Source organism: Camellia sinensis, chromosome 14, assembly GCF_055761805.1.
Source record: "Camellia sinensis isolate YWXY chromosome 14, ASM5576180v1, whole genome shotgun sequence".
NCBI lineage: Eukaryota > Viridiplantae > Streptophyta > Magnoliopsida > Ericales > Theaceae > Camellia > Camellia sinensis.
Genome location: NC_138974.1, coordinates 58,283,064 through 58,310,888, shown reverse-complemented (window position 1 = coordinate 58,310,888; position 27,825 = coordinate 58,283,064). Strand labels below are relative to the sequence as shown.

The following is a 27,825-nucleotide window of genomic DNA, read 5'->3' as shown; positions in this document are numbered from 1 at the left end:
TCTTGTTTGGTGTATGTTAAGCCAAGGTCATCTTCAGCCTAGGTCACACCTTCGAACCTCTTACACCTAGGACCATCTTGGAACCACTTTGGTTGACCCCCACCTTCACCTTGGCATATTGGCCGAGATGTCATCATCTAAGCCGAGGTGTGCATCACCTAGGCTGAGATGTATATCATCTAGGCAGAGATATTATCATCTAGACATCCTGCATCCTTGATCCTTGCACCTAGCGATCTTTGTTCCGGGACTGGTATGACCTAGACCGAGGTGTGGCACATCTAGACCGAGGTATGGTACAGCTGGGCCAAGTGTTATCCTTCCTAGCCGAGATCATTGAGACCTTACTTGCCGAAACCTATGTCTTGACCCGAGGTCCTTACCTTATTGGAGTACCCTTGTCACCTTACTTATTATATACACTTTGTCATGCTCTTGTCTTGTCAGTCAGTCATCTTTTTGAGGAGAACCAACCAGTCGTTGCCACGTGCCCCAACAAAGGGTTAAGTTAGCCGGTAGAGTGAGAAAACATATCATTTGTCATATTTTTGTCTTAGAAGGGAGAGAAGCTCAAGGAAGAGAGAAAGAAGAGTTCTTAGAGTGAGAATAGATTTCCAAGTTTGATCTTCACACCTCGAACCGTAGATTCGTGTCGTGAGGTTAGATTCTTGATCTATTCTTGTTATTCTTTATGTTCATATGATCGCATTGCATGATCTAGCATGATTCATGAGCCATGCATTGATTTAAAACTTGTTTTAGAAAGAGAAAATGATGTTCTTGTGTTCTTGAAATAAAACCATGTTTTGACCCGAAAGTTTGTATCAAGATCCATGTTTTTGTGTTTGTTTTCATAAGATCTTCAAGTATGGATACCCAGGTCCATGTTTTCAAACTCATGTCATGAAATTTCAGATTTTGAATAAAGAAATTATGATTTTAGCATTCATATTCTTAAAAAAGAAACCCAGAATTTCTAGACTCCATCTCCCTGAATGTGGTCGTTGGGACCATACCTCGGCCAAGAGGTGTGGGACCTCGGCCAAGACCTGGTTGGTACCCAGCATGTTTTCCCGAGATGAGAAACAGTGTTTTAACTTCTAGCACATGTTTTGCTTTGTCTTGACTTAGTTTTGAAAGAAATACCGAGATCATTTACACTCATGCAAAGCTTGTTTTAGAAATGCATTTCATATCCATCCTTGAACATCTCTTCTTGCCTTCTTGAAATGCATTCAATGGGATTTATTATGTACTTGTAGGTCTTGGATCCTTGCTTGTAATCCCACAACCGAAGAGCTATGTGAGTGGTATTTTTAATAAAGCTATGTTATAAAGTTTTGATAAAACTTTGCTTTGTTTTGAAAAAGTGTTTGTTCAAGTATGAATGATTATTCCTAGTTTTGTATCAAGTATTATCTTGTTTTGATGACATTCTTGGAAAGTCTTTAGTGCTAGGGGACTATAATGCAACTAGTACCCTTGTTTGAGATATCTCCCTTGCTACCAACGGCCTTGTGCGGGTGGGTTTGTCTAATCGATTCTGGGTCGATTATTCCCTTGTTTTGTCAGGAATGTCATCCTTTGTATTATATTAATGCTAGTGAGCATCCCTTGAAGCTTTGAAAGACTTGATAGATGAACTTGATTCATCCCTTGATTTTGTACAAGCTATGATATGTATTGTTTTGATAAAGATCTCGGATATCATTCATTCAAACCTTTATTACTTATATCATTCACTGAGTATCCAAGCTCACCTTCCTCCTTATATATATGTAGGTGACGAGCAAGAAGGTGGCGATGCCTAGATGTGTTTTGCAAGATGTTTTGGATTCATGTTTTTGCTAGCATCTTGAAGATTATTCTTCTTGGCTTTGTATTGCATATCTTTTGTATATGTCAGCTTGAGAAGCCTTTTGATCAAGATGTAATATGTACTTTATTTTATTTGTATCCAAGTTGTAAACCATGTTAAAATGTATGTCATTTCATTTGATCTATGCACAGCTCTTATGGACTAATTAGATTTAAATATATTGCTTCCGCACATGTAAGCCCCATATGTATACTCTGATTGTGTGTGAATCTTTGTAAGTTGGCCTTTGATAATCTCGGATTACTGGCCATCACGGCACCATTCTACTAGGGACGGGATGGGGTCGTGACAATTAGAGGCCAAGGGGTTTGTTGCAACCCTTGCTTATAGCCGAGTGGAAGTGGGAGCATGTCACGATGAATTTTGTTATGGGCCTTCCGAGGACTCAACGAGGTAGTGATGCCATTTGGGTGGTAATTGGCCGATTGACTAAGTTGGCGCACTTTATATCTATGCGTGCAAGTGACTCGGTAGATTTTCTTGCCAACCTGTACATTAGGGACATAGTAAGGTTGCACGGGATCCCAGTGACGATTGTGGCAAAGCCTACAGAATGCCTTGGGCACTAAATTAACTTTTAGCACTGCATATCATTCTCAGACTGATAGGTAGTCCGAGCATACTATTCAGATCCTTGAGGATATGCTTTGGGGTTGTGTCCTTGACTTCAAGGGTTCATGGGAGAGGCACTTGCCCTTAGTGGAATTTGCCTACAACAATAGCTTCTAGTCGAGTATTGGTATGGCACTGTTTAAGGCCTTGTATGGCCGACCGTGTAGATCTCCTGTGTGTTAAGCTGAGGTGGATAATGCACCTATGTTGGGTCCAGAGTTGGTCTAGGAAATGATAAAAAAAAGTTGCACTTATCCGTAAGAGGTTGGTTACAGTTCAGAGTCGCCAAAAAAGTTATACAGACCGTAGGATGAGACCTTTGTTTTTTGAGGTGGGAGATCATGTGTTCTTGAAGATATCACTTAGGAGGGGTTTGATGAGGTTTGAAAAGAGTGAGAAGTTATCCCCTCGATTCATTAGGCCTTTTGAGATCCTTGAGCGGATTGGAGAGGTAGCTTACTGTTTGGCCTTGCCGCCACAGCTTTCTGGGGTTCATGATGTGTTTTATATTAGCATGCTTCGGAAGCATGAGTTGGATCCATCGCATGTGTTGGATTAGACCAACTTAGAGGTAAATAAGGATGTCTTGTATAGAGAGAGACCAGTAGAGTCTTGGATACTCGCGACCAAGTCTTGCGAGGTAAGACAATTCCCTTGGTTAAAGTATTGTGGAAACATCACGGGGTTGAAGAAACAACTTAGGAACGTGAGTTGGAAGTCTGTGAGAAGTATCTGGACTTTTTATTAGTATTTGAACATGTATTGTACTATTGTTATGTTAATAAAATATGAGAACATTGTATATGTTGTGTATGTTTTGGAAACATAAACTTAATGTAAACATTGTAAATATTTTGGGAAATGTGGATTTTACTTTCAATTTTGGAACTTGTGTATCAAGTTGACAAGAGGGAATGACCGGAAAGTAGGTCATGGTGATGGAATGGAATGGTTATCATTGTGGTAAATGGGTTTTAACTTAGTTTTAAAACTTGATTTGAAATTTCGGGGACGAAATTCCTTAAGGGGGGAAGGTTATAGCGTTTCCGGTTTAGACACTATCCATTTGTATTCTAGACTCGGGATTCATACCTTTGTATCGTTGTTCATGTCTTTTTCCCCTTATTCTTCCTTAAACTTGATTGTTGGAATGTAGTTGTTGTGCTTGGAGCAAGTTGGTTGCTTGCTTTTCAAACCTTTGTTGCCTAGGTTTTTGCTCCTCTGCTTGAGTGGCACTTCTTGCGCTCGAGTGGGCTTTGCAAACTCTCTATACTTTTGCAAGTCTACAAAGCTACTGGGAGAGTATATTCTACGCTCGAGCGGCGTTTTTTACGCTCGAGCGGGTATGTGCTCGAGCGGCCATTCTTGTGCTCGAGCGATGTTCTTCTATCCACAAAACTATTAGATGTGTGTATTCTGCGCTCGAACGGGACAATTTATTGTGTCTGACGCTCGAACGTCAACTCTTGCGCTCAAGCGGACTGTGCATATATTAGTTTGTAATAGCACATTTTTACATCACTTTTTCACATCTTTTTCCACCAAAACCCTAGATCTGGACTTTCTCTATCTCTCTAAAACTCACATTCTCTCTACATTTTTACCTAGATCTAGTGATCTCTCTACCTGTATGCCTTTGTTAAAAAGGTAGAGCACCTCAAGAGCATCGTTTTGATCCGAATAGACTTTGGTTTCGACATCTTTGGAGTTTCTTCTTTGTTTTGCTTGTCTTCTCTTTTTGAGGTAGGGACTCTCTACACTCTTTATAAGTTTTAACTTGGTCATTTTCTTGATATGTGAGAAACATTGGGTTGTGAAGTAATTTTAACAAACTTAAGGTTTGGGGTTTCAATTCCAAAGAGGGGTTTTGTAACGGATATCTTAGAAATGGTTATGGGAATGGATATGACCTTGGGTTAAGCTATAAATGATTGATTTTTGGTGATTGTGATGAGACTGGAAAATAATAGAGTTTTGCCCTAAAATTTTCAAGTAATTATTTTGCATAAATAGTGAAATTGGAAATGGGAATATGAAATTAGATGAATGGTTATATAAATGGTGAAGTTAGATGTATATCACATCTCACCTATAGAAATTTGAATAATTTATCTATTGAGAAGATTGTATATCTGTTTAGAAATATCTATTTTAAGCTATCGGTGGAGAATAGTTACGATTGTTGTAGAAATTGCATGAGGATTAGGTAAATTGAAACCAATCGCTTATTGACTGTCATTGAATATGACTGTGTTTCATACATTGTATATGTATGATGTTTGGGAGGAGAAAAGGGATGTACTCCATGTTTAGGAGGAGAAAGGAGATGGATTCCACTGAATTAAGTTGGCTTGTGCGTTCTGGTTGAAAGTCCCGAAAACATTGTGTATACATGGGTGTCGATTCCCGCGAACGAAATTTCCATAAAATGAAAAATTGAAGTGTTTGTGTATAATGGTTGTGTAGTAAGAAAATCATTGAGTTATAATCTCAGTTGGGTTGTCTGGATAACGATGGATATGACTAATGAATTATGGAGATATGAAATGACATGAAACAAATTGATATAAAATGAATTGGGATATCATACTTGGCATAATATAGATTTGGGAAGAAGAGTTGTAAATGATTTTATTTTGAGTATTGGCCATGTACATCATGTCTATAACCTTATTAAAGTTCATATATTGTGCTAGATTGTTTCTACTAGGTTTTGTCTCACCCTGTTTAGGAAAAGCCATTTTCAGGTGCTGGTGATATGTTCCCACCAAGGCAATAGCTTGGAGGGATTGGGAGCAAGAGCTTCTATCATGTTATATCTATTTTTGTATAACCAAGGGCTTTAAATTGTGTTGAGTTAGGCTCACTTTTGTTGTAACCAAGAATTGTCTTAGAAAGATGTAAGCCCATAGTGTATGAGCATAGAATAATCTTCTCGTATAATCTTGTTGATTAAGTTGGCACTCCTCCACGTGTCGTCGCTTTGCTACCTGAAAACACAAATGTGAGCTAGCCGGCGGGTGTGTGCCGGAAACCCCTCCAATACCTAAGTTAACAACTAGATAATAAACAATAAGCTCTGTGTATTTTAGAGTCAGAATTGTGATACCTGTTAAATCCTGTCATGAGCTTTTATAGATTCTTTCTAGCACAATCCTAGTAGGACTCTAACTCTCTTTAACATAGTCCTCTTAGGAATCACGTTCACAAGGATATTGCTTATCTTTAGAACACCCTCAATATTGCAAGCTAAGTGAACAAGCTCAAATCTTTTACCTCGATTAGTACTATAATCAACCGAGCTTCCTTGGTTCTGAGCTACTTTGGGTAAAGTCGTGGTAGCCATCACTATAAGAGGGCCCAATGCCGAACTATACACAGCTCGGCCTTCTTCTTTGTTAACAACTCAGTCTACCCCAAGACTTAGCTCTAGTTAGTGCGGTCAGGGCTCTGGAGGCACCTTTAACTAGCTTAATGCCTGGATGGCCCAGGACCGGGCTATCATAATTCCAACCCCGACCCATAGCTTGGTCCAAATATCTAAAAAATAGGAGACTTAGCCCGGCCCTATTTGGGAAAAATCATTTTCAGGTGCTAGTGATATACCTCCGCCAAGATAGTAGCTTGGAAGGATTGGGCGTAAGTGCTTCTATCATGTTATATATATTTTTGTATAACTAAGGGCTTTAAATTGTGTTGAGTTAGACTCACTTTTGTTGTAACTAAGAACTGTCTTGGAAAGATGTAGGCTCGTAGGACATTTATTTCGTTGATCATTTAGTTTGGTGCCACAAGCAATAGATTCAGGGTAGAGTTTATGAACGTGTAATGCATGCACCCTTTTGTAAATGAACTCTGATTAATGAAAGTCTAATACACTATTTATGTCATTTCGTATTAGTCTTCACGGTTGAATTATTGTATTATTTTCAGGGTGTGACACTAGGAAAAATTTAGGAGCCATTACAACAAAATACACCTTTGGCGACTAAAACAAATTTAGTCACCAAAAGTTTTGGAATTGGCGACTAAAATTTTTTTTTGGTCGCCAAAAGTATAAAATTTAGCTACTAAATTTTTTTAGCTTGGATATATTGATTATTGATGACTAAAAAATAATTTAGTCGCTAAAAATACTAGAATTGGCGATAAAAAAAAAATTTAGTCGCCGTATATTGAGTTTTGGCTACTACAATATTTAGTTGCCAAATGTAAAATTAAAATTTTATTTTTTATCTTTTGGCGACCAAAAGTTTAGTCGCCAAAACATATTTTCAGCGTCCAAAAATTAGTTTAGTCACCATATATTAGGTATTGGCTACTAAAATATTTAGTCGCCAAATGTAAAATTTTTAAAAAAAAATTATCTTTGGCGACCAAAAGTTTGGTCACCAAAACATATTTTCAACGACCAAAAAGTAGTTTAGTCGCCAAAAAATAAAAAATTGGAGGGAGACATTTATAATTTAAATATGAAGGATTTATAAAAGTAATATGGCGACTAAAGTTTTTAGTCGCTAATGGTGTAACATATATATAATTGGCGACCACTAGGTATTTTAGTCGTCAATTGTATAAAATGATATATATATATATATATATTTTTTTTTTTGTACCAAACCAAACCCTAAAATAATCTGCGCCTCTCTCTCTCTATATATTTTCGGCGTCCCTCTTCCTCTCCCTCCCCGTCACCGCTACTCCTCTCCCCTCCCTCTCTCACTACCGCTCTTTTTCGCCTTCGACGGAAACCGGAGCACCTCCTCCTCCTCCGCCATCGCCATCGTCATTGTCATCGTGAGTACCGCCGATCTTTTCACGCCACCGCCTCCTCCTCCTCCACCGATCTTCACAGATCCACCGCCATGAGATCCAGAGGCTTCATCGCTGAGATGAACTTTGCTCCATTGATGCTCCGTCTCGCGTACGCTTTCTCTCTTTCTCTCTCTCTCTCTCAAAATATTTAGAGGTTTCTTGTGGGGATCTTAAAGATCTGATTGGTCATTTTGATTCTCCATCTAAGGGAGATTGAAAATGGGGATTGTGTTTACTCGATTGTTCTCTTCGCTTTTTGGTAACAAACTCGTTCTTGGTCCCAGAATTACAGAATCAAATTTGGGCAATTTTTCACAAGCGAGTTTTAACCCATTATGGATTGTAACTTTTTCCTTTAATTTATTTGGAGCTTGTGGCTCATGCTTTCTCACAAAATGCCTTGAAATTCTTTTACACTGTCTTGCCCTTCTTTCTTTCCAAATATGAGAGTTGTATTGATGTTGAGATACAGCAAAGAGCTGTTGAATATTTTGCATTGAGTAGGAAATGTGCAGATTTAGTGGATATATTGGCTGAAATGCCTAAATTCCCCGAGCGCCAAGTATGTGATCTACAACATTTGAGTACAATTGGATTCAGCCCAATTTCTTTTAAGAATTGTTAGCCCAATTTCTTTTAATATATATCTATAAATGTGCACATATGTATATACATGTATGATACTATTTATGACACTGATAGTAGTATTTTCTTTTGTATTTAGTCTGCATTGATTAGAAAAGCTGAAAATACTGAAGCTGATACTGCGGAGCAAAGTGCTACTAAGTTGCGGTCACTGTATCAAACTTCTAATGCATTAGTAGTGACTGACCAATGCCCTGTCAATGGAATGCCACCTGTGAACCAGCTTGGTCTGGTGAAAGTGCCCAACATGAGCAATGTGGTGAGACATGTTTGAGCTGGATTTTATGACCCATAGAGTTGACAATTTGAGATTTTGTTAATTTTAGGTTCACTTAGAAACTGATAAGGGGTTGACTATTTGCACAGGATCATAACTCAGCAGATCAAGGGGTGACTCTTCCAAAATATGTTTCTCAAATCTCACCTGGACCAAACTATGACTATTATTCGTCAACTATGCGCTTTACAATATCATCACCTATTGTATGTAAATCATACATGACTTATTCATTTTTAAGGTTGTTTCACGTACAATGCTATTTAATTTATAAATCTCCATTTGGTATTCATCAATAACTTGCTTTTTAGACTCTTGTCCAAGCTAGCATATTTAGTAATTTGAGTTCACCATAAAACTATACATAAAACTCCTATATTATGCAAGAAATGCTCTTAAAATATTATGCAGGAAATGCTCAAAATCATTGGGTAGTTTATGGGGATCTGCTATTGGATGATCCAAGCATGGGGCATTTAATGGATGATAATCCTTTTTTGTTAATTAAATACATGATAAGTTTGAATTTGTAAATATATATGGGTCCTGGTATCAGCACTGCATTAGCCAACCTTCAGTCTTGAACTACTGTGTTACCAACATTTGCAGTGTGGTTTTTATCGCAATTGAGTTGGTTTTTTTATTCTTTAAATGCTATTTTCTTTTTTCTTATTTAATTTTTATTTCACTGTCTTTTAATTTTGACATAGTTAATTGTCTTGATTATGCAGGCATGGCTCCTTGCTCCAGTTATTTTACCAGCAAGGTCAAATATGATGATATGTGTTGGATTAATCACCTACTTGGCTCTAGTATCTGTCTTAATCACCTAAATTAAATATACATATGGGTAAAATTTTTATACCTATGTTTTAATTCTTCAAGCATGTTCGAACTGTCAATAGTTTCCCAAAAGATTAACTCATTATGCACAATATACATATGGATTTATGCAAGAGAATGTAAATGGTGAAACTTATTGATTATGCAATATATTTTTTGAATGGTCATTTCTCTGGTATGCCTTCTCATTTCTGCTCTATATAATTATTTTGTACTTGGTTTGAGAATAAAATGAGAAAAGTTGATCAGTGAATTGATGATGGATAAAAATTATGTATCTGTTTGTGCTATCTTTTGTTAGCTACTGTTTGTGATCTATGTTACTGATCTATATTAATTTATGTATGCAGCTTTCGACTTTGCTTCAATAATTGCTTTGAGGGTTGGACTGCAGCTGGCTTCATCACTAGTTTTTATTTTATTTTATCTTATTTTACTTTTTATGTTTTTGGTGTTTTTGTTAGTTGGTTTCTTGCCAAATTAACAATTATATATTAATTTTGTTTAATCCTCTGTTATGTATGGAATTATATTTTTGAGATTGGATTATACTTGATTTGTATAGAATTGTTTTTGAAAATATTAATTTGATGTTAAATATGATTTTTTTTTTTTATGGTTGAAAGTGAAATGTGTGTGTGTTGTGGAATGGTTGCTAATTTTATCTGTATATAGATAATTTTATTTATAAAATGGAAAAAAACTTTTGGCTACTAAATATTTGGTAGCTAAAAATAAAAATAAAATGGAGAAAAATTTTTGGCTACTAAATATTTAGTAGCTAAAATAAAAGCAGACTTTAGGCGACTAAGAATTTAGTAGCTAAAAAAAATAAAATGAAAAAAATAAAAAAATAAAAAGATGAAAAAAATCCGTTGGTGACTAAAACTTTGGTCGCCATAGATACTTCAAGTTTTGGCGACCAAAGTTTTAGTAGCGGAAAATAAGATTTTTGGTGATTAAAATTTATTTTAGGCAACTAAAAATATTAGTCGCCATTTATAGGACTTTTGGTGACTAAAAAGTATTTAGTCGCCGATACCTTCCCCGACAAGTTTTCCGTGACCAGTCTAGCGACCAAAATATTTAGTCGGGCAAAGCATTTGGCGGCTAAAAATTGTACTTTTAGCGACTAAAAATTTAGTTGCCAAATGTACATTTTGTTGTAGTGAACCCAGATGATATGTTTCAATACAATCTTTTTACATAAGATAAGTCTCACTTTTTGTGGCGTTACATCCATGTAAGAAATTGTGTATGATTTTGTGATTAATTTATATACAAATAAAAAAATCATAATCATATAGAATTTCTTATCGTTAGACACAAATAAGTTATCGTTAGACACAAATAAGTTATATGGGTATTTATTAATTTGCACCCCACTGCATTTGTATTTTTTTTTAAATTTTTTTTTCGGCGACAGTCAACTGTTAGTAATCAATTTATATGTAACATTTTTTTCTCTAAACTCTCTGTAAATTACATGAAAATATAGGAGGGAGAGTCAATTTGCTATTAGAAAAATATGGGTAAGTTTGGATGGTACACCCCAGCTCAACCTACAGATTAAAAAACATTAAAAATAATAGTAAAAAAAAGATGGATTTGCATGGTTCAGGTCTCAATTCCACTACCCTATCTGAACCTGATATATATTTTTCTATTTTATAGGGATATGATTATAATGATATAATTCAATCTTGACTTGAGGGTTGATAATTGTCTTGTTAATTGCATAAATTAAACGCATTTAATAAGAGTTAAAAGTACAAGATCACCGAATTCCTTGAATTGGCTCCATATGTTTCTTTCTCAGTTACAGTACAGTATTTGTAAATGTCATATAAAGAAAATAATGCTAGAGACTCTAAAAATTTTATCAAAATTTATATTAAATATCTCATATGAGTATGAGACTTACACAATGTAGATCTCATATGAATCTCACACTCATGTAAGATATTTAGTAAAACTTTTGATAAAATTTTTAAAATTTCTAATATTTTTGTGTGGAAAGATCATTTTCTTCACCTTTTATTTAATTATTTATTAACATTATGTTTTTACTTGCCTTGACTAGTTTTTTTACCTCATAAAAATTTCACTCGTAACATTCTGTGAAATCACATGCCAAATTATTATATTGTCAAATTTGACACAAATTTTTATTGTTAAAATTTGACATCTCTCTCTCTAACTCTCTCATTGTAAGGCTTACAAAGGAATTGGTATACTACTTGTGCCTTGGGCATATCAGTCCCTATTGCACCCTCCATTTGGGGGTATGCCCAGAATTTCATTAAAATGATCAGAAACGTTTAATTTGTAAAATTTATCAAACAAGTTATTTATATAAATAATTAAGTTCTTATTTATTTATTTTTATGATCGGGTGTCTGAGTTAGTTTATACTTCGATTAATTCTAAGACTCACATAAAGCGCCCGCTCTACGTGAATCAGACAAATCTCAAGTATAGCCCGTGGGCATGGCGTCCAAGAGCAAATTACTCTTAATGGGAGTTGAACATGAGATCTAGAAAGAGCACACCCCTAAATAAAAATAAAAAAATCAATTTGATTGAATATTAGAAGTCAAATGATCGAATCACATGTTTATTTAAAAAATTTAAAAGTTAGTGTTGAAAATCATATTTATCTTCTAATTTTTATTGATAAATATAATTTTATTATTTAATTATCAATATTTGATTAATTTAATTTTTTACATTAAAAATATAATTTTATCATTTAGTGTTCCTGAAATGGACCCACCCAAGAGGGGTATAGTTGGGCTTGACATGCCGAAGGCACAAGAAGTATCCAACTCCCACTAACAAGAAGGACATTTATAAATTTGCCATTGTCTGAGAAAAAATAAATTGTATGTTTTAAAAATTTTACTTTTCATTTATTCTTTTAAAGATAAATAGATTAAAATTATGTAGCTATTGTTTTTTTAAATCATGAATAATCTACAAATAATACCATATAAAATGAACAATTCATATTATTAGAATGAAACTTATGGTGTGTTCACGAGTCCCAACATCACCATCCAAATCATCTCCCTTGTAAATATTGGCTACATTGAATGTAGAAAAAAATGCCTATTGATCTTATTGTTTTATCTCCCATAAAATTTCCTTAAAAAAATAAGATACTACTTTAAATTTTTACTTCTAAATGAATCCAAATCATCAAAAGGTACCTATTTTATGAACTGAGCGAAAATGATGCCATGGCACACACCACTTTTGAGCAAAAATTCCAAGCGGATAAGAAGCGGTATGGCCTTAATACCACTTTTATGAGCACATACCGTGAAATTACAACTTCCCATTGCATGGCAAGTGGTGAATGAAGAAACATTCGTTGAACTTAAAAAAGAGAAAAACAAAAACAAAAAACAAATTGTTTTGTGAGTGTTCAAATCGAGGTTAGGTGAAGGAAAAGGAGGGAAACCTAAAAAGGGTATGTTTGGACCATTGGATTTGGAGGCACAACAATTTAAATACTATACACTTGCTTTCAATCTAAGGCAATGGAGCCATCTGTTTTGGTTTGACCCGTATTTTAAGCCTAAGAAATCCAACCCTTCTTCAATACTTTTATCTATTCTCTAATAATAAGATTTTTTTTTTCTTTTTTTTGATGGATCCAATAATAAGGTTTGAAACTCCCAAATTACTTATAGAATTATACATAGAATGTGTATGAACCTAAAAAAAAAATTGGAAGCGGAACACGTTAACAAACTCAATAAAAATCTTGTGTCTATCCTCTAATAATAAGGTTTGGAACCCTCAAATTGCTCATAGAATTGTACAATGAATGTATATGAACCCCCCAAAAAAATAAATTAAAGTAGAACTCGTCAACAAACTCAATAAAAATCTTGTATATTCAAACGTATTTTGTATCTGAATTTGTCGATTTTTACATTCATAACAGAACTGATTCCTTAAGCTTACTCCCTCATTTTTCACTATTTCAAAATTGCTTATTTCAAACTTTGCATACCATGTTGAAAACTGTTTTTTGTGTTTATAGCAAAACTGATTCCTTAAACTTGCTCCCTCATTTTTCACTATTTCAAAATCACTGACTTCAAACTTTACATACCATCTTGAATCATAGCTTTGTATGTATGTATACATCCACCCAACTCAAAACCCCAAGATAAAATTGAAATTAACCCTCAGATTTGATGGCTAATTTCAAACATATAACCTACTGCTGATTTTCAACTTATTTTATATGTATACAAGCCAACAAACAAACATTCACTTCATGCATCCAATGGTCAATGAATGGAGTAGTCCGAACTGAAACGAAAGCTTTTGCGAGTAGCGTGCAAATCACCTGCTTCTCTTGTAGAAGGGATTTTGGGAAATACCATATCAAGAAAGTTGAAGATATAGGACATTTCACTCTTTTAATTAAGAATAAAAGATGAAAGTATTTGTCAATATTAACGCGGTTCATTGATATCTTATTTATTTTCTCAATTATTTAGATTTTGAGTTTGGTTCTTCCACTTGGGTAATTGACGCTGCTATATGCAGACTCAGAAATCTTATAAAGGTAGGGTTCAGATAAAATTATTCACTTTGTTTAATTTCAATTTTTTGAATTTACTTTTCAAAAATTTACTTTTTGTTTTTCGTATTTGTTAGTAATGGGCGTCCATGTGGCATGACCATTTGAATTTGAATTTGAATCTTATCCAAATAGGTTTTGAAATTGAATTCAAACCTATTTAGAATAACCACTCAGGATACAGATATTATCTCCATTAACTGATATGGATAGATAATAATAACATATTATATATCTGGTATATGGGTTATGGGTCAAATAGAGAGAAACAACCTATGATCTGATTTTTACCCATATACTGACTCTCTCCCAAAAACAACGATCAAGTCATTTGCACTGTAATTTGTGTGGGTGATATTCATTTTGTAATATCACTTCACTGGTGGGCTGGTTTATCAGATTCTGGAAGCACGTGATTTACCCACGAGGTTCTATCATCTAAAGGTATGATCTAAATATTTTATCCGCTGCAATTTTTATACTTTGATTTACATTGGTATCAGAGCCATAAATATGGGTATTTTCGTGCTTATTTTTATGCATTAAAATGTGTGTATTTTTTATATAAATAAATATACATGATATATGCATGAATATTAATGGAGGAGGAAGATGAAGTGCACGGTTTTTGACATTTTAACTCCATTAGATTGAGAGAGTGATATACTTCATTTTTATGTTGTTTAAATGTCATTTTTAATGCCATAAATGTTTTTATTGTGAAAAATGGAGTCCGACAGTACAAAAATCGGACCAGAAAACACCCGGGAAGGCGGCGCGTGTGATTCACGCGCTGTATGACGCCGCCCAGCAGCGCCACGCGCCACCACGCGCTTTCACGCACTGAGACACGATAGGCGCGCTTCCCACGCGCGATCTGTCCCCTCCCTTCCACGCGCGCGCGTTAGCCGTGCCGTTTCGAGCCGCGCCACGTGCGCAGCCACACGCGCGCCATGCGCCGCGCCGCGTTGAGCCGACTCACGCCGAGTTGCGCTGAGCGGCGGCGAGTCGAGCCGAGCCGTTTTTCTGCGCTGGATTGGCTCTAAGGCTCTGTTTGTTTGTTTTTAATTCTGAATTGCGTTAATTGGCCATAATTTATTCGTTATAGCTTTGTTTTAAGCATGGTTGGTACCGTTAGACTCAGAATTAAATTTTTTATCTTCTGTAAAATTTTGAAAATTTTATAAAAATAAAAAATATTTTTCCTGAAATAATAATTCATTATTTCTAGTTTAAAATGCATCTGGTGTTGCATGATTAAGTTTCTGGGGTTGAATTTTTTATTGTAGACCACTGTTATGGTTTAATGTTTACTGGTATAATTGTAGCATTTTACCAGATTCTGGAATATTTATTTCTAATTTTATGTGTGTTTATTAGTTATTTAAAAATCCAGAAAATTCCAGAAAAATTCAGGATGATGTACTTTCTGTTATGGCATAATTTGAATATTTAATACAGCATATTATTTTTTTTGAGTTTGTAATATGTTGTAATTAGAGGAGCATGATTATTTATTTATTTACTTATTAGAATTCCATTATTAAATGAATATAGCATGAGTTATTTGTAAATTTACATTAAGATGCTATTGTATGAAATTTATCATGCTTTGACATGCCATAGTCAGTGGGAGGTTGTTCGGTTGAGAGAAATCTTTGTAGATTTACTCCCGAAAACCAATATTTTGCACATAAATTAAATTAAATTAAATTTTGGATAATTGTCACTTGTGGCACAAGAGATGATTACGAGCATAGCGGATTTTCGATCTTGCGACTTGTGTAATATTGTAACTATTTAATTTAGATTTTTGTGACAAAATTATATTATGCTAATCAAATTAATCCCAATGCGAATTTCTCTCTAAATTGACTTAGCTTATGGAAGTCAATTGGTTGACCTAGACTTAGTAAAGATGTTCAAATGTGAACAATCTAATCTCATTCTTTAGATGAGCAAAAGTCTTGAAGACTTTAGGTCAAGTCTTAATTGAGCCAAAGTAAGGAAACATGACTCAAAGTCGCCGTGGTTTTGTTGCCTTGTTTGGCATAATAAAAACTAATGTGTGCGCTATGGTTAACGGCACGCTACGTAGTTTTGGTTGGCGAGTTTTGGAGTTATGAAATTAGTAAGCCCTCAATAGATCTGTATATGATCTTGACTATTGAGCTGCGCAGATTGACTTTGTAATTTGACTTGTAAATAATGTTATATCATTGGATGAAGTAACATTCATGAGTCACGTCATCCAAGAAATGCGAGCTTAAATAAATTAGTCATTAAGTGTAAGACGAGTAGCCAGTTTGAGCAGTGTTTTGCTCTCTATCCAATTATTGGGAGTGGATGGAGCAAAAATTTCGTGCACTATAATAGTGTGCATTAAAATATCACGTGAAGTTAAAAGAATAGCGCTTAGAAGCTGCAAAATCTATTAACACTAAGTGAAAAGATTAGCGCTTAGTGGCTGCAAAATCTATTAGCATTGCCAACTTGTCCTAGTCTGGATGCTTACTGTTTCCACACTTGAGTGTGAGACATGAGGAGGGACTTCTTTGTATGATTCCTTAGCTAGGCTAACGTTTTGAATAACGTTTACCACTAAGCGCAAACGTTGCAGCATAGTAATGAAAAGGTCAAGGTTGACAAGGTTGTTATAACTCTAAGAATTTGGCGCATCGCTTGTAAGAGCATTGTGTTGAATTAGACTCTTTGGCCTAATTCGCGCTTAAGTTACTTCAGGGGCTGTCATAGTTGATAGCTTATTCTCTCCTTCTTGTGGATAGTAGAATTAACTACGAAGCGAGAAACAGAGATGGCAAGAGGAGTGTCGTCATCTTTCAACTAGATACAGTAAAGTGTATGGAGAATAAAATTGACTTGAAGGTGCAAGGGATTAGCACTTACTAGTTAAATTTGCGACTTAGGCGCACTTGATATCTCCATGACATTCTTTTTATGATCTAGTGAATATGACTTAGTTGTGAGTCATTACCTAGTTGGGCCTAAACCTTTAAAACTTGTCTTCGAGAACTTACACATTAAGATGATTGGAATTAGTTTATGACATTGGTCATGAACCAGTGGCTTATTATACTTAATCACATTAATGAGATGATGACACGATGGTTTGAATAGGCCTTCTCGGGCCCACTCGCTTATGACATCTTGCTCTCATGTGAATGTGTAACTTTGTTCGCAATGGGTGCGCACAAGTAAGTAGGAAAGCCGTAGAAGGTCATTTGTTTTGGCGCATTTAGTCCACTATGATATTTGTGACTAGATATGTGTAAGGGTATGATAGCTAAGCCTCAATCTCGACACATTTATAGATTACGATACGCATCTGAGTCAAGACTATTCGATCTCCCATAAGTCAAAAGTTTTGAGATGATTTTTGACATTGCACATATGAGGTTGAGATCAATTAGATAACAGCTTTCATGCTTTTAGTTTTGACCAAGGTGGCGAGTATCTATTTGAGTTATTTTTAGAAAACTTTATGAAGAGAGATGGATGCTTAGAAAATTGATTATTCCTAGTACTCAACAACACAATGGTGTAGTAGAGATAAGGAATTAAATATTGTTAATGTTAGGTGGCTAATGACGCAAAATGTTTCCCAATTGGGAATTGCACTAGTTTGTTGCCTATATCCCTAACTAAGTGCCCTCCATATCAGATTTTACACTCCATTTGAGTAATGGGTTAGCGGAGAGCCATCTATGGGCGATCTGTAATCGTTAAGCAGCTTATCTTTATTTTACTTCTCATAAGATTGCGAAGTTCAGACCTAGGGTTCTATAGCACATTATTGTATGCTGTCTTGTAAACACAAAGGGTCGTGTGGCGCATTATTGTATGCGGCCATGCAAACCCTCTGGGTCATGTGCATATAGGTAAGTAGCTTTATGGTAGTGTAACTAAGTCACATAAAGTTTTATTAGTAAATGTGACGTGAATAGAGTTTTTGGAACTCTATAAGATAGAGAATTCTAAGCATAGCGCTCTATGTAGCCTAGTTGAGAATGGAAAGAAATTTCCAATATTCTAGGGACAGTGAGAGCGATGTGCTTACTAATGGATTACTCCATTAGAGAAGAATACTCTACATTCTTAGTTGTGTGGTAGCAAATGTGAAAATTTTCCACGTCATCACTGGGTGATTGAGAGGGAAACATTCATGATTGCTCCGCAAGATGATAAAGAGCCTAGGATAATGCCTAAGGCTCTAGTCCCCTATTTTTAGAAAGTGGATCAATGTTGCGCAGTTTAAGACAAAGTCTTTGAGGATTAACCTTTTTTATAATTTGGTTGACTTTCCATTATGACGCAAAACTGTTATAAAGTTATGCGTAATTTGGATAGTCATTGTTGAGGCATAAGGCTCGCTAGATACCGAAAAGTCGCACTATTGAGGAAAGTGTAGACCATGAGAAGACTTCCTCCTGGGGAGTGAGGTTATTTTGACTTAGGCTATGATTGACATAAGTTCGGAACATTGATTTGTGGACATTGTGACCCAACTTCTCGTTAGAGAATTGGATAAGTAGATCCGTAGGGATTTACCTTATGTTTTTATGGTGAAAAGTTAGGAGCGCAAAAAGGTTGCTAGTTCCAATAAATCTTTTACAGCCTAAAACAGTTATCCAGATAGTGGTTCTTAGATTTCGTCAAGCCATGATAGGCCAACGATGATCGATAAAGACCACTGAGGCATGATCAATGGTCCAAAAGGAGTTTTTCCTTACTTAGTCATTATGAGCCAGGAATTTATAAGGTTGTCGCCACCTAGGGTGGGCAGTCCTCTATTTTAGATATGATGGACATGGGTGATGTAATTTATATACTCGAATGTACGATCCTTAGGGATGGCTTTGGGAGAATTCATGTTTTGTCTTCGATGACTTACATAAGGAATATCCTAGAACGATTCTAGATGCAAAATTACAAACCCATTGACTTACCTATCGGTAAAAGCCAGAGCCTTAGCTATTAAGTGAATCCTCGGATTGTCTTTAGGAGAAACAGATGATCGATATTCCTTGATCTTTTCTTTGTAGTGGGAGCCTAAAGTACGCTATGTGGGCGTATTCGGCATGATAAGTGTTATCTTTGGTAAATGGTCAACTGAGTTGTTTAGACATTGACCTTGCTCATTAGACTGTGGATAAAATGCTTTACTAGTAGTATATTAATTTGCTCATTGTAAGATTCAATGCGCTAGTTGGGCGCATCTGTGCTAGTTGGGCGCACTAAGAATGAACGCAAATTGGTCACCAAAATATCTTTAGAGAGGTTATTGCGCAAGAGGTAGTGATCTTAAATTACTTCATGTGAGGCGCACATGGTGGATTCCGTTGTATATACTTATCGCAAGAGGTGCTGATAAGGCTTATGTTTGGAATCTATAATTGCGCAAGCTGTGTTTTTTTTTTTAAAATCGATCACTTATTTTGAGATGATGGGATGTTGACACTATTATGGTTTGTGTCATAATGATTAGCAGATGATGATGTCAGCAGGCAAGATTGGCTCACTCACACGAGCAATCGCCCTTGGCGCTTGGGAGCGAGCAAGGATGAGACTAGTGATATTTTTATTTGGAGCCAAGAGAGGCTTAAATAATCCACTATGCATGTCGCCTTGGTTACAACTAGGGGTGTGCATAATACCGCCGAAACCGCCGAAACCGCCAAAACCGCACCGAACCGCACCGCCAAGGCAAATTCGTTATTATTTGTCAATCGAATCGCCGATTTTTGGTAAGAAAAATGGCAAATTCTAGTGACACTTTTATCAATCCGCCGGTTTCTATTTTTCTTCCAAACCGCACTGACCCACACCGCTATTAAATCATGTTTTATAGGATTCTAAAAATTCTTTTTTACTTAAGTTTGCTTGTTGTTCTATACCTTAGAATATAGTATTACATTACTGCTCGAGGGGAATTTTATGTATTGTATTTTATCATTGTAGCTTCCACAGATGCTTGTAATGAACTGATGGTATAGTCGTTGATATTATCATGTTGTTGCTACACTTGCTGCATCAGAAGAAAGCTTCACAAGATGCTTAACATTACGATATCTCTTGTCTTTTTTTTAGTCTTTGATTTAAGTTTTGTAATTTGAATTATATTTTTTATAAACCGTCAATCCGCCCGAACCGCCAAGGCAAATCCGTCATTATTTGCCAACCGAACCGCCGGTTTTCGATGAGGAAAATGGCAAATTCTAGTGATACATTTATCAATCCGCCACCCGCCATACGGTTTCTATTTTTCTCTCAAACCGCACCGACCCGCACCGCGCACACCCCTACCCAAGATGAGGTCGTGTTAAGGACCAAACATGGATGTTAGTACCCACTTTCCATGTTGTGCTTGTCATGATTAGCCAGATGCGAGATCTCATTTGGCGCCTAGAAGGCGAGCAAATAGAGAATTCGGGTTAGGCGCTAGAAAGCGACTAGACTAATATCTGTACGGTGTATCGAGTATGACGTCACTCTTTATGGAAGAGTTACTCCACCGTAGCATGTATTCATACTATATGTGCTTGGCGACCGAGTAATGAGGTGAGAGAATGGATCCCTACTTCCTCACCGTGTGAGTCTTACGTGCCATTATTGATATGACTTTCATTTATGTACCCTTTTGTGACTTTTTACTATGTCATAAGGTAAGGAGTTGATGTTTTGCTACTTTGGTATGTTGCCTGTGGTCATGCATGATTCGGCCTTAAGGGACATCACTGGGAAAACGGTCAATCCTAAACTAAATGGCATGAGTGCAAAGGGAAGATCATCTAGTATTACACCACTGTTGTATATTCACTGCCGGTAACTCACATCGCTCTGTATGAGAGGCGAATTAAGTGTGAATATATTGCAAGAATTGAGAGGGTCAAACATGCTCTTTTTGAGGGATTAGAGATGTTTTTGGACCGGTGTAATTAGATGGGTCTGGGGTATATGAGACACTATTTCTGTTCTTTTTGGGTTGATGTCTCTATGTTGGCTCATTTTGAGTTTCTAGTATAGAGCTCCCACATGTAGGTGTTCTCAGCAGTCGCACGGTGCAGTGGCTAGTATGAGATTGTTTATTTTTGGGGAGATTGAGATAGAGATAGAGATGTGGCAGTGTCATGCCAACTCATGTGCGAGTGGGAGATGTTAGTAATGGGCGCCCATGTGGCATGACCATTTGAATTTGAATTTGAATCTTATCCAAATAGGTTTTGAAATTGAATTCAAACCTATTTAGGATAACCACTCAGGATACAGATATTATCTCCATTAACTGATATGGATAGATAATAACAACATATTATATATCTGGTATATGGGTTATGGGTCAAATAGAGAGAAACAACGTATGATCTGATTTTTACCCATATACTGACTCTCTCCCAAAAACAACGATCAAATCATTTGCACTGTGATTTGTGTGGGTGATATTCATTCTGTAACATCACTTCACTGCTGGGCTGGTTTATCAGATTCTGGAAGCACGTGATTTACCCACGAGGTTCTATCATCTAAAGGTATGATCTAAATATTTTATCCGCTGCAATTTTTATACTTTGATTTACAGTATTTTTTTATTGTCACTAATTTTTTTAATATTTTAAACATTTTTTAAAAATTTTAGACACAACTAGCATAAATACATTTAAAAAGTATAATATTTGTGAAAAAAAAAATCTTTAAAAAATTCACTAAATACCAAAAATATAAGTTAAAAAAATGAAAATTGAATACATTTTTCATATTTTTGTGCATTTATTAATTTTTTAAATATTTTTTTCACAAATATTTTACTATTTACATACACATAAATAAGGTGCATCTAACAAAATAAAAAAATTGCTTAAAATTTTAAAAATATTCACTAAAAAAAAACATGAAAAACAAAAAATCAATTTCAAAAAAATTGAATTTAAAAAACTGAAACCAAACACACTGGCTAGATTTTTTACAAGTCAAGGTAAGATTTTTATAGATTTTAGGTGTTAAAATGTTAATTCCTTTTCTAAATACATAAATTTTTATAAGTTACTGATTTTTTTTTTTTAAAAAAAAAATTAAGAGGCCAAGTTAAAAATATAAGCTACGTTTAGTTTGATTTTCAAAAACTTGTTTCACAATTTTTTTTTTAAAAAAAATAAACATTAAGTTAGTGAAATAAATAAAAAAAAACACTTTTATTTTTATATTATTTTATCTTTTCAGAGCTACAAATAATTTTTAAATTTTTTAAAATATTTTTTTGATATTTATTTTTATCAATTAGTTTTCATTTTTTCAAAAGAAAAATGAAATTTTTTTGGCTCGAAAAAAAAAAGGACCTTTTGGGAACTAAAATATTAATTTATTTTTGTGAATAATTAAAATTATATAAAATTATTCAAGATTTTGTGAAATTTAAGAGAGGAGCTCCACCCATTCAAGCACTAAGCAAAGTATAAATTTCCACTATCCTATCATGTTAATATATATGAAATATATAATATTTATTGTATAAAAAGTAATTTTTTTCAAAAACATATATAATTAATATTTTTATAAAAAATATTAATATTAAAATTATACATATATATTCGATAAATATATATCTTAAATTATAAAAATATTTTAAATGAATGTACTTTATTAATTTTTAAATTATTAAAATATTTATAAAATAATTATGATATTACAATTTAATTTCGATTCAATCCAACCTTTAAATCAGTGATCCGTGTATCAAATCTTTTTCGATTAGCTCACTAATCTGATTTTTAAAACCTTGGCCCCTCTGCACCACGAGATGCTGTGGTCATTGTGATCATTGGATTCCTTGGCAAGCGTTAATTATGGGAGGCCTGAGGCCCGAGGCCCATCCTTGAATTGATTTTCTGAAGCCTTATAGTTCTGTATTCTACCCATTATTTCCCTATGACGGCTTTGTTTCTTGGAAAATTTACCCATAAGCCCTAGTTTTTGAAACGTTGAACCATTTAGTCCTAAAAGTTTTATTATGCTCTATTTAGTCCCATTTTTACATCAACATGATGTGAATGATGTAAATGATCTGATGTTTCATTCTATAATTTCAAAATTTATTGAAATCTGGTGAACATTAGATGTTTTTCATCCTATATTTTCAAACATTATTGAAATTTGATGAACATTAGATGTTTGAAATCCAATGTTTGTAACATGATTCTGATGTTATTAACATTGTATCTGATGTTATCAACATTGTAATGGGACCTTTCAGTCTATAAGAAAACTTTTAGGACTAAACAGTGCATAAGTTATTAATTTGGGATTTATTGGTGCATCCCCCATGTTTCTTTTGACTGAACTTTGTATGAGTTGTATTTTTTTAATATTTATATATATATATATATATTTAGTTCTTTTTTTAAATAAAAAAAAAGGTAAACATTTTACTCTTTAAAACGTAAACAATTGAAGAAAAAAATTTAAAATTTTAGTAGCAACAAAAACAGACCAAATTTAAAATAAAATAAAAAAAATCATTTTTAGTGAATTTTAAAAAAAATATTTTGCCCTAACATTATGCAAGTGATACCCAATGCCCCCAACCTAATTATTCAACTACTTAAGCAATGGAACAAAAATTAATTTTAAATAATAACGATGTAGCAGGGTTGGGACATAGGATCTCATGGGGAGGACTAGATCTCATATCGAAATGGGTAACTCAAGGGATTAAATAAATCTTGCCTTATTTATTCATAAGTGAAGCTTCCACTATTGACATGTTCTCAGGCTTTACATGCCACAAAAAATTAAAATAAAAAATTTTAATTCATGCAAAGTCAGTTACTTATTATTGGACGTCCACATGTAGGCTGTACCCATATATGCTCTTCTTTCATTATCAAACAGAGAGAGAGATTCATCACCCTTAAAAAATGCAGTCAACTAAATCATCAAAAATATTTTTTTAAAAAAAAATTACATCATCATAAATTATAAAAAAAAATAAAAAAATAAAAACTATATAAAAATCTTCATAGTTACCCACCATCAAAGCATAACTAAAGATCTTTGATTACAGATCTATTTCGTATAGTCCAAAAATTCACACTCATTAAACAATTTATTAGCTTCAAGTAAGATTTTCTTATATCCAATTGTTGCTTGGAAGGGGTGGATCGATGACATCTTCAAAACAGGAGGGAAATTTTGTATTATGAAAACAGCATACCAGAGACTAAAAAGTCTTCCCAATGGCATTCAGCACCATGTTCACTTTATTTATTTTTTATGACAGAGAACTCAGTTTAAGTGAGGTGTGTAAATTCGGGATTCAAAAACTACCCCTTAAGCCTATGACTAGGCAAACAAGAGGGAAATTTCGATTATGAAAACTAGGACGGTTTAGTTAGTTAGCCCATATACCAGGGATTTTTTTTTAAACCGAGAATTCAGCCTAGGCAGGCTCTTTGCACCCACTTAGTTGTGTAAACTGGCGATTTAGAAGCTACCCCTTAAGCTTATGAATTGGACAAATTGCGGGAAATCGAACCTCAGACCTCTTGCAAAGGAACCTGGGCAACTGACAATCAAAGATACCTTCACAGAGGTTGAGTGCCATGCTCACTTTCTCAGAATTAGCACCTCCCAACCAAAGCCAAAAAGTTTGGAAAAGAAAAAAGGAATTATAAGAGTGTCTAATCAGAAGCCCCAATTTCATGCATAAAAAAAAAGGGATATGATCACAAACCTGTACTAGTTCTTTCACAAATCTAGTTAATGCTTATAAGAATTACAACAGTTTTTTTTTTTTTTTTAATGACCGGGTGTGCGAGCCAATTTACATACACTTTGACTAATCTCGGAATCCACACAAAGCGCCCTCTCCATGTGGATTGGGCAGAGTCCACTGGCGTGATCCCAAAGAATTGATAGCATCTTAAACCTGAGACTTCAAGAGAATACACTCAGGCCATGTTTGTTTGGGCGGACTGGATTAGCATTCCCATGACTAATAGTCCTAGGATTACGAATCCGTTGGATTATGTATCCTATCTTAACTAATAGTCAAGTTTAAAATAATTAATCCGTACTTCAATTGTTTAACCAAATATCGGATTAATAATTTTATTGGACTATTAGTCCAATCCCAAGCTCATGTCCACCCAAACAAACATGGCCTCAGTGAGTTATTTCTAATAAGTACAACAATTAATACCAACTATCTGTGTCATTCGATTACATGATCATAGAATCTACCTAAACAAACACTAAGGCCCTTCACAATTCTAAGAAAAAGCAAAAAATAAAATAAAAAATAGTACATAAAAATTATCTGAGCAGAACCTTGATTATGTTTGAAGAGCTGCCACGGGACCTAGCATTTGCACCCCCACGACTAATCCCAAAGCACAAAGTCGAAACAGGCGATTCACCACGTTCATCTTCCCTCTCTATCCTTGAATCAAAAGGTGATCTTGGGCTCGACATTTCTAATTTCCCTCGCATATTTGAAGAAGTAAATGAAGAAGACGACACAGAGCGCAATGGTGAACGTGATGATGATGATGAAGAAGCAGGAGATGGTGGGTGACTGGTTTTCCTCATCAGCTTGGGAAGGAAAAACTGTGAAACGGTGCGCTTCAAATTCTGTTCTTTTGGTTTTCTAGGGGCATGGAGATTGAAGGAAGGTGGAGGACTGAGAGGAGGAAGTGGGTTTTCATGGAACTTGACTTTAGGAGTTCCAGGTTGGGATTCCCATACAAATGGTATAGCAACAGGAGAACCTCCATAGTAGACTTCTACAGAGGATTTGGGTACTGAGACCTCCCTGGATTTGACTTTGATGGAATTTTCAGGAAGATCTGAGCTGCCCATAATAAGCATCTTTTGGTTTTCAAGTACTTAAAGGCTGAGAAGAAACATTTTTGGAGAAGACAAAGAGAAGAAATGGTGGAGGGATTTAACTAAGGGTTTGAGTTCCTGCACATTAAAGTCCTAGCGTACTGGTATATATGCCTTTGCTTTATATAGTTTCAGAATTCCCATACTGGCATAATTAATTAAGTCCTAACATACTAACATACTGGCACATTAATTAAGTCCTAACATAGTAACATACTGGCACTAGATGAGTATTATGTGAAATTACTTGCTTGGTTCGTTTGATAAATATGGAAAGGTAGATCAAATATCTAACAAAGGTAGTTCAGTATTGATTAGAGCATCACGTAAGTAATGTTACATGATATTATGAGATTATTGAATAATTACCTATAAATTAGGGTTTTGTCTTTTTCCTTGGCAATTGTTGGCAGGTAAAGAAAAGAAAAAAATTAGAAAATCGAAAAGTTAAAAAAAAAAAAAAACCGTGTGTTGTGTAAATTAAAATTTTGTATAACATGTGCCACACATAAAATAAATCTAGCCTACCTACTTTGATTTTTAATAATTTTCTGATAATTTAGATTAAATCCAAGAGTCATTCCAATCAAATATGAGGTTGGATTGGTCTATTTTTTCTAAAAAAAAAGTTCAACTAGTAGATCAATATTTAGCAGAGTCAGACTAACATTATCAACAAAATTGAGAGTATTGTCATGCATGATTCATGTCAAAGTGAGGGTAGCACTTTGGATGAAATCTCATTCCATTGGTAGCTCCTACTCAGTTAATGATTTTATTGGTAACTTTCAACAGGTCAGAAGGTGTTTGGGACTTTGAAACAGGGTGTTGGTCTGTGGGTGGTTTGGTGGATTGGAATCCCTCCAATGCACTCTTGTACTCTCTATTTCTTCCTTTTGTTTGCTGTTTGTTTTAGCTGATGGGTTGCACATGATTGACGTTATGGAGTGTCCCAACTTAGTTGGGATCTGGGACCGAACTAGAAGAAAATTACGGGGGCATGATCTCTCTGTTTCTGTGAATATTATTATTTTATATAGAACTTTAAATATATATATATATATATATATAAATACACATATCATTCTTCTTCCATCTTAAATTATCTTTTTATTTTACATCAAAAAAAAGTTATTCATTCTATTAGAAATTGCTTCTATGATATTTAATTTTTTTTTAATGTATATATCATTTATACGTACATGTGTATTTTGTATATATGGTGAAAAAAATTATTTTTCTTTTGACCTTTCAGTAATAAAATCCTAGTTCTGTCTCCCGTTGGGATGCTTTCATGTTTGGCAGTGATGCAGTTTATTCCCATAGTCTCTTAGTATGTATTTTTTTTTTTGTACCCTTCTCTTCTTATCTAATGAATTCTTCTTTACTGATTAAAAAAATATATATATGATACATGTATAATCGAAATCACATTCAACTAGGGGAGTTTACGAACCATACCATAATCCACGATTTTTTATTATTTGAAATTAAAATTTAATTATTCTGTTAAAACTAATTGGATCAAACAGTACAATTTGAACCAATCCAAATCAACTTAGATGAATCAACAACTAAGCTTCTAGCAATATATATGTAAATGCGCACATGCATATATTCATGTTCAGCAGGAAGCAAATGTGAGACTCGCATCTTTTGTGAGTTACTAAATTTTAAAATTGAAAAATTCATGTGTTGCCCTAACAAATTAAAATGTTCTAACATGTCGTGTCTTACCTTTTTAATATTTAGAGATATCAAAAGGTCTAGATATCTTTTGACAACTTTAAATTTTGATATATTTAAAATAAAAAATTCGATCAAAATGTCAAATTTACTATTGTATTATTTTTTAAAAATATCTTTCTTACTTGCAACAAAACGCTTTCAAAAGTGGCTCCATTAAAATAGACAAACCAAAGAAAATGATTAGAAGGTTCATAAGTCGTACGCCAAAATTGATGGTAAAGACAGGATGCCAATTGTCGAATAGGATTTTGACACTCTGTTGGAGCATTCAGTACCGTCGAATACGATATATCAACTGCCGTTTTAGGATTGATGTGAGATGTTCTTAAAAAAAAAAAAAAAAAAAAAAGTATATTTTTTGATTTATTAATTTATATGAGTTAGATTTGAGTTGAGTTTGATGTGATGTATTAAAAAGGTGATATAATTTAAATAAAATGATGTGACTTAAATAAAATAATAACTTTTTGACTTTTTATATTATTTAGTTTATGCCAAACCAAC

At 34.4% G+C, this 27,825-nt stretch overlaps 1 protein-coding gene across 1 annotated transcript; it reads right to left on the bottom strand.

Annotated features, from left to right (window-relative positions):
* Positions 1–24,407: 24,407 nt before the first annotated feature.
* LOC114262267 (uncharacterized) lies at positions 24,408–25,694 on the bottom strand. The gene is made up of 2 exons (XM_082903945.1): positions 25,015–25,694; positions 24,408–24,613 (listed from the first exon to the last, which is right to left on the bottom strand). Exons 1-2 carry the CDS (start codon positions 25,552–25,554, stop codon positions 24,608–24,610), a joined length of 546 nt encoding a protein of 181 aa, XP_082760071.1. The 5' UTR covers positions 25,555–25,694; the 3' UTR covers positions 24,408–24,607.
* Positions 25,695–27,825: the final 2,131 nt, after the last annotated feature.